This window comes from Hipposideros armiger, unplaced genomic scaffold (assembly GCF_001890085.2).
Source record: "Hipposideros armiger isolate ML-2016 unplaced genomic scaffold, ASM189008v1 scaffold_466, whole genome shotgun sequence".
Lineage (NCBI taxonomy): Eukaryota > Metazoa > Chordata > Mammalia > Chiroptera > Hipposideridae > Hipposideros > Hipposideros armiger.
Window position 1 is genome coordinate 1,138,078 of NW_017731816.1, and position 8,043 is coordinate 1,146,120.

Below are 8,043 nucleotides of genomic sequence, written 5' to 3' on the forward strand. Positions count from 1 at the left end.
TGCCAGGAGCACCTCATCCTAGGCTGGAACATCACCTGGGGCTCCCAGTCCTGGACATGGGGCCAAGGGCAGAAGGGAGGAGCAGAGGAGACAAAGATTATGGACTCAGAGAGAGGCTGAGATTTGGGTGAGGTAGAGTGAGGAGTGAGAGGGAACCAGGACACAGGTCAGGAGTGAGACACAGATATGAGAGTCACACACAAATTTATAGAGAATCAGAAAAAAAAGACAGCAGGAGACAGCAAAAGATCTGGAGAGATGGAGATGAGGAGAGTCACAGGAATTATGGGGGGAAGAGAACAGAAGAGAGACGGAGATTTAGTGGGAGAGAGGAAATATTAATAAAAAATAGACACATCGGAAAGAGACAAGGGGAGGAAGTAGGCAGTGATTTGAAGAGAGAAGCAGAAGAGTCGGTGAAGGCAGAGAACCAGAGCACATAAATTAGGAGAAAAGTAAGGGGAGGCACATTTGGGGAGAGACAGTTAGGATCCAGGGACAGGCAAAATGTCAGGACAAGGACACAGAAAGAGATTTCAGGGGACAGAACACAAAGAATTTAAGGGGACAATAGAAAAATCTGTAGAGAGCCAAAGGTATGAACGGATTCAGCACAATTAGGTGAGGAGAGAGCCAGAGATGGGGAGAGGGGGCCTGCGGGAGACAGAGGGGGACAAGGCACAGACGGCAGCTGGAAACTGGGGCAAGATGGGGCAGGGACGAGCGGGCACAGTTCAGGCGAGACTGAGGGCTGGCGTGTGTGAGTTGTGGGGTGTTTGGAAGTTGGTGTGTGTCACAGGCGCCAGGAGAGGATGTGAGAACAGCTTGTTCCACGTTTTCTGGTGGGGGCAGGGCGGCACAGCACTGGTTGAGGATGGGGCCTCAAGGAGGGCGGAGACAGGGAGAGTGTCTGGAACACTATAATTTTTAGGAGATGTGGAAATAGCTGGTCCACCTTCTCTGGAAAAAGGATATACGTATAGCCATTTTGAAAACAGATTTTTTTGTGTGTGGTGGTTTGGGGGGACGGTCTAAGTCTGAGAAGCATCAGGTTTTAGCTCAGAGATAGAAAACTCAATGACAGGTGAATGGGTGAGGTGGGCCAGAAAGACCTAGCCCCCTGGCCAGCCCTGTCAACAGGCTGGTCTGCCTCTCCGATCCAGGCAGAGCCAGCATGAGGCCAGACCTTGGGATTTTCATGTGGAATTTTTGAGATTTGGAAAATCAATTTGACTCTGATCTCTGGGTCACCAGGGCAGCTGCAGATGTGGGGCCAGGAGTTTAAGACCCCTCCCCAGCTAGGAGAGCCCTTGGAGGAAGGCCTGGGCCAGGGCTGAGGTCACAGGGAATGGTCAGTATCCTTCCTCAACACCTGCACCTCGCTGGGCTCCCCCCTGGCCTGTTAACAGGGGCAGCTTTTCGCCTCAAACCACCAACTAGGTGACTGGCAGAGGGAGGCCTACTTCCACCTTTGGGGGCCCTGTGTGGGGGAGGGGAGGGTAAGCCAGCGCCAGGGCTGGGTGTGGTGGGGCCCTTAGTTCTGAGGCTTGCTGCAAAGGACAGATTTCCCAAGCTGGGAATCTGGCTTGCTTTATGTACAACCTCCAGATTTTTAAAAGTTGACCACTAATTCTAAAACCAACACAACTCTGTGGGTGGGGCCTGGCTTTCAGGCCTCCAGTATGTGACTTCTGAGGTAGAAGGCTCCTTCTTTTTAACTTAGGGACTTTTTACTTTCTGAGTGTTGGATTTCAAGGAAAATAAGCTTGCAAGGCTGGTGTTCCCTGGTGCTTAGGGAAGTGCGTGTGCATGTGTGTGACTGTGAATGCGTGAGGGGGTGGGGAGAGAGAGAGGAATAAGGGGCACAGGAGGGGGCTGACCCTGGACCACACCCTCCCGGTCAGTGACTCCAGGCAGCTGCCCAGCTAGTGAACACACAAACCATTTCTATGAAACATTTATTTCCTTTGAAACCTCCAGAAACATGCCAGAAAATCTCAAGACAGGGATAGAAAAAAAAAAAAAAGACAATAAAGAATAAAAAAGTCCAAATGAAACAAATCAACATATGAAAAAAACCCCTGCTATCTCCAGCCATCAGAACACCAACCTCAAATTAAATAGATTTGTTTTGCCAGAGATCCTTAAAAAATAACAGGAAAAAACAAAAACCATAATTTACACTTGTCAATGTACACGATTAGGTCCCCAAAATGATTAGAATGATCTGAAGAGATGAGGTGACAACTTAAAAAAGTGGGTGAGAGGCGGGCTCAAGGTTAGGGTCTGAGGAAAGGGGGATGGGTGGGCCTGGATGACCCAGGAGGGGAGCTGGGAAGAGGGGCAGAGACATCACAGTAGTTGGCCAGGGCTGAGGACCCAGCAGGCCCACCTTGCAGTCCTATCGTACACCACACTCAGGTGAGGGTGAAGGCAAGCAGGTGGCAGATCTGAGGGCTTTCTTGCAGGACTGCAGTGCCGCCAGGGACCAGAGGTTGACTGCAGGGAGACACCACGGTCAGTGTCTTTTCTCTGGCTTCCTGAATGCCTGTGTCCTGGGCAACCCCCAGTGCTCCCTTCCCTGAGGTTTTTGGCCCCAAAGAGAAGGCATTGGGGGGGCCTCTGGACAAGGGCCGGGCTGCCTGGGGCTGGCTCTCAAACTGGAGCTGCTGCTCTGAGCCAGGCCCCTGCCAATTCCCCTGCCTGGTGCCTCACAAAAAGGGAAGGTGCTGGCCTGCCCACCCTGACTGTCCCTCTGAGTCCTGCTGGGCACCAGCCCTAGGGGCCATGCCTGATCCTCAGCTTGAGGTTGGGGGAATCCACAGATTGTGGCCATATAGCCTTGTTCTGGCGCAACTCTACATGAAAAAATAAATATATATATATATATATATATTTTGTTTTTAAAGGAAAAAAAGAAACTGTTTCCTGGGTGATCAGCGTAGTACCACACCAGCTCGGCTGCCTGGCAAGCTGCCCCTTATTGCCTTTAGAGAACCAGCATCTCATGGGGGTTCACACAGCAAAGGCTCCCCAGGGAGCAGTGGGGGTGTCCTCCTGTCTCCCCCTGCTGTGGGGGCTGCAAGACGGGCCCAGGGACTTGCAAAGGGAAAACAAAAGCAGAGAAGGCTGTTTCTCTCCAGCCTTGACTTGGGGGCTCTGTGGAGCCCCACCTGGTGCCTGGAAGAGGCCGTGGCTGTGGCTGCGTGGTCAGGGCTTGGGCTGTGGCAGCTGTGCTGCCAGGCCTGGTGGGTCAGGAGCTGGCAGGTGGAGAGGCCCAGGCACTGTGGCCTCGGGTGGTCGAGGGCTAATAGAAAAAGACTGTATAAATGGTGTGCAAAAATTTCCCCTCAAAGCAGTTGACTCTGGATGCTGGGTTTCCCCTCTCCATCCTGGGACCCCCCCAAGAAAATAAGTGAAGCTCTAAGAAAGTGCTCCTGGCTGCTTTTTGGAAGGATGGGGGTTGGGAGGGGATGATGTCCGTGCTTCCTGGAGCTAGTGCACCAAGGACTGAGAGAGAGTCCTGGCCCGTTTCCGCAGGGCCCTGACCTCTTGGGGGCGTGGGGCAGAGTGGGCTGGTTTCCCACTGTGATATGTCATGCAGGGGGCTGGGCCCCACAAGCCCCAACTCTGTTGAATGTGGTGAGGAAGCCTGGGCTGTGAACTGGAGCTGTGGGGTTTGGAGACTCGCTCCTGCCCTCCCTCTTCCCTTCCGACAGCTTCTGATGGCTTGGTCCTAGGAAGAGGCTGGATAGAGCCTCCGGGATGGGCCCCTGGGGCTGGTGTGGGCAGAGCCCAGCCCCCAGGGGCCAGAGATGAATAGTTCAGAGGGAGGCCTGAGACCATGCCGCCCACTGGGGCTTGAGGCCCATGAGCAGACCACAGCTCACAGCCCCGGTGAGGCCTCCCTCGAGTTTCCGTGTCCATGGGGAGCGCGGTGGGGCCGTGGCTGGATTATCTTGGTCACGCCAGCAACCAGGAGCCGAACTAAGGGACACAAGAGAGCAGGAGCCCCCAGCTGTCCAAGTGGAGGGGTGGGGCGGTGGCCTCCCCACCTCAGAGTTCCTTCTTTTCCCTGCAGAAGATCTCAGCGAACTTGCGCAGCTGCTCGCTGGCGGCCTGGGACTCCTCCTGCAGCCGCTGGTTGTTCTGCCGCAGGCTGGCCACTTCGGACTGCAGCACCGCCTTGTCCTGCTTCTCCTGCGGGGTGGGGGCCAGCATCAGGGGTGGCCCAGCCAAGGGCTCCCGGGCCTGTGAGCCCTGGCTCAGCTGTGGGTTAGAGCTGGGCTGCCAGCACTCAAAGCCCAGCTCTGCTTCTGGACAGCTGAGTAACCCCAGGCAAGTCACTTCATCTCTCTGGGCCCCAGTTGCCTCAACTCTAAACGGGGTAGTTGAGAGGTTTCCCTGAGGTCATATATGTCACCCTCACAGCCACCCCAGGTCTTGGGGAAACCCTGCCCCACACAGCAAGTGGAGAGATGGGATGAGACGCCCTTCCAGGATAACGTGGCGTCCAGAGGTGGTGACTTGTCTAAGGTCACAAGCAGTGGTGGGTGGGATCTGAATCCAGGCCCCCGCGACTCCTATGCTTGAGACTTACACATTACACGCTACCACTTTTTGCCCTTTACCCGAAAGTATATAAAGCGACAAGTAAAATCTCCTCCGCCTTTTTTTCCTCACTGTCCCACCTCTGGAGATAAATACAACTCATGATTTCCAATTGTCACCTTCAAGGCAGTCCTCTGACCCTTGGATGGTAAATATTTTTTTTTAAGTATGATAATGTTCTAGGAAACAGTTCTGCAGCTTGTTTAGTGAAGTTATTGGACTTCTTTTGTATATCAGCAAATACATAGATTTCTGTGACTATTTTAACTGGCTGCAGAATACCCCACTGCACAGGTGACCTGTCATTTATGTCACCATTCTCCTGTGCAGGGACAGCTGCGCTGGCTCCAGTGTTTTATTGCTAGCAGTGCAGCAATGAGCGCCCTCACTCATGGATCTCTTTGTGCCCATGCTTGAGATTCTGTCGGACAAATTCCCACGAGTGAAACTGTTGGGTCAACATGGTACACAATGACATTTTTGACAAATATTGTCCAACTGCCCCCCACAAAGGTTAGGCCAATTTATTCTTCCTCCCAAGAACAGGGGAGAGTTTCTCGTGCTCACCAGCCTTAGGTAGTGTCACTGTTTATTCTTTTCTCGTGACTGTACTCTAAGCTGAGTGGCCTGCCCCAGAGTAGAAGGGGTGGGGGAGCAGGTGCCTCTGCCTCGCTGTCCCCCGAGGGCGTGGCAAGTGGATGGGGAGGCACTGCCTGGAGGCCTTACCTTCTGCAGGTCTGTATGCAGCTGTTTAAGCATCACTTCCAGCTGGTACACCTTGCCGGTCAGATCCAGGGGCGGCTCCTCGCTGGAAAGACAGGGGACAGGGTCAGGCCTTTCTCACCCCCGAGGTTCTGGGGAGTCCTGTCCTTGCTGAAGTCCCGAGGGGGCCTGGAGGCAAAGCTCTGGGGGAAGCCAGAAGCCAGCCCTCCTCCCGGCATGCTGCACTCAGCGAGGGCACCTGCACGGATGTGGATGGGGGTCGTGGGAGCACCGGCCCATGGAAGGCTGTGGTGTGCCTGCCCTGAAGAGTGCCTTCCCCGGAGGATGGATCACGTGTGTGCTTAGGGATAGACTCCTCCCACGTGAGACCACCTCATCAAAGAAGTTAGCCCACAGACATCCACGGAGCACCTGGCAGGCCTGTGCACTGTTCCAGAACATGAGCATGTTAGCGGATGGATGAACGAGGGCCTGACCTTGTGGACAAGACTAATGAGAGTAACAAGGATGATGGCAGCCCGCCTGTCACTGAGAGCCCACCCTGCATAGTGTGCGGTCTCCATCTAACAGATGTCCCAGCCCAACATGGCCTGGGAGGCCACCATGTCATTACCCACTGGACAGAGGGGAAACCCATGCTCAGGCAGAGACACTGCACCCAGGAACCCAGCCTGTGGCTCCTCTGTGCAGATTCCTGGCGCTGGGCCTGCCTGGCCCTGCAGAGGAGAGTGGAGAGCCCTTTCCTACCGGGCACGGTGGGAGGCACACATCCTGTGGGCTGCAGCAGCTGAAGGGAGGCTGGGTGTCTCAGCCCAAGAAGGGGAAGCAGAACTCGGCCCTCCCACCCGTCCTACCCCTTTCTTCCCTCCCTGGTCCTGGGCCTTGGGGGACCTGCAGCTGCAGGTGGAGGTGGGAGGCAGGTGGGAAGGAGGTCACCAGTTCAGGGGCAAAGGGAATCCAGGACTGTGCCCAGAGGCCACAAGTCCCTCCATTTCCACACCCACCATATTCTGACCCTCACAGTGGTGGCACCATCTGTAACTGCCTAGTTCTTGTAATTACAGTGGGGCCACATTTTGGTGGAGATTGAGTACTAAAGCCACTATGTGATGCAAACAAGAGAGCCAAAATTACCCTAAAAAATTGCTTCCACCGCCCATAAAGTCCAGTGCATGACTGCCGAATACACAGTCCCGCACGGGGAGGTATGCACACAAGTGTGAAATGCACTATTTACACCCGCAGGCTTGCAAACATGCCATTTCCATTCTCTCCCTCTTTATTTTCTGCCAAGACAGTGTAGCTGAAGATGTTCCACTAAATGTGAGATGACAAATGTGACATGTCGGTCTCCCTGTCCTCCTCACACCCCCCAGGAAGCCTCATGAGGGCAAGGTTCCTGTCTCAGTCACCCCCAGGTCCCCAAGCAGCCCAGCAGGAACCTGCTAGGCCAGAGGTGAAAGGTGAAGATTTGCATCATTTAGGAGCATGCAGAGGAGGAGACCCAGGGGCAGACAGAGGGGATAATGGGGGGCACTACTTAGCATTTCTAAAAGTTGGAAGCCAAACAATTGTGAGTGTTGATTACAGTGCCGTGTCCACCTGACCATGACAGGACGGACTCTGACTTTGGTCACTGCTGGGTCCAGTGCGTGCATCACTCCAAACCTGTTAGATTAGGGGGCTCCCAAGCTACTGCACAAGGGGTGGTGGATGACCTGCAGCAGCTGCCTGTCACCCAGTGTCTCTTTCACAGCGCAGGCCTGCTGCCTGCAGGGACTCGGGTTGCCGGGCCCTGGGTGTTCCCAGGGGAACCTCACCTCATGGTAGGGGTGGTCCTGGGGGTCGAGGGACCCCTCTCCAGGCTCAGGTGGCTGTGGACAGGACTGTGTGCAGGTGGCATGTCCGGGCTCAGAGCTGGGTCGTTGAGAGAGAAGAGTGAGACGGCTCTTTGCACTGGTGGACAGAGGGAAGAGGGGTCGGCAGGGCTCCCAGCTCCTCACACGATGCCTTTCCCTGCGAACCTCCCGCCCAAACCTCCACATCCCCCATCACACCTGTTAGATCACGCAGGCACTGTGGATGAATTCTTGCCAAAAAAACCCCAACCAAATAAGGACACAACAAAATCTCATCGTGATTCTGAGCAAACCTCTAGACCCAATAACCAGTTTAAACGCAATTCAAGGGAGAGAGAAACAAGTTAAATGACATTGCGAGGGAGTAAACAACCCAATTCAGAACCGGGCCATTCTCAGCATAAAAGACCTGCTTTCGTCAACAACTAAAAGGCAGGAAAAAAATGGCCTAAAGTGGAGGGGTTGAAGCAAGGTGGTGAGTACACGAGGGTTCATGACATTCTAGTTCTGAGAATGTCTGTGAAATTACAAAAGCAGAAGGAAATGTGACACAGAGAATATCATGTAAGCCAAAGAGAGAAAAGAAACCACAGGGGCTGCCGGTGAAAGCAAACATTCCTGGGTCCCCCCAGGCACATGACTTGCTCTGGGTGGGGCCTGAGTGCCTGCATTTTTTTTTTTTTTAATTCGTTTCAGGTGTATCAGCATTTTAAAACGGGACTGTTGGGATCTTTCTGTTATGGCAAGAATTGCGACAACTCCGATGCACCAAAGAGCGGCCGGTTCAGTAAGCGCTGGGACATGTGGCCAGACAAGGGAATATGCGTATGTGTGTGTGTGTGTGTGTGTG

General features: G+C 54.0%; 1 protein-coding gene across 5 annotated transcripts in view; it reads right to left on the bottom strand.

Annotated features, from left to right (window-relative positions):
- Window positions 1–1,944: 1,944 nt before the first annotated feature.
- The window catches only part of SIPA1L3 (signal induced proliferation associated 1 like 3), a 242,337-nt gene continuing 236,238 nt past the window's right edge, over window positions 1,945–8,043 (bottom strand). For 4 of the 5 annotated variants that reach the window (XM_019666285.1, XM_019666282.1, XM_019666284.1 and 1 more), the window contains 3 exons: window positions 7,155–7,290; window positions 5,338–5,419; window positions 1,945–4,200 (listed from right to left, as the gene is read on the bottom strand). In XM_019666285.1, the coding sequence (XP_019521830.1) occupies window positions 4,057–4,200; window positions 5,338–5,419; window positions 7,155–7,290 (362 nt within the window). In that variant the 3' untranslated portion in view covers window positions 1,945–4,056. The remainder of the gene's footprint in view (window positions 4,201–5,337; window positions 5,420–7,154; window positions 7,291–8,043) is intronic. The other variant, XM_019666286.1, reaches the window with a different exon arrangement.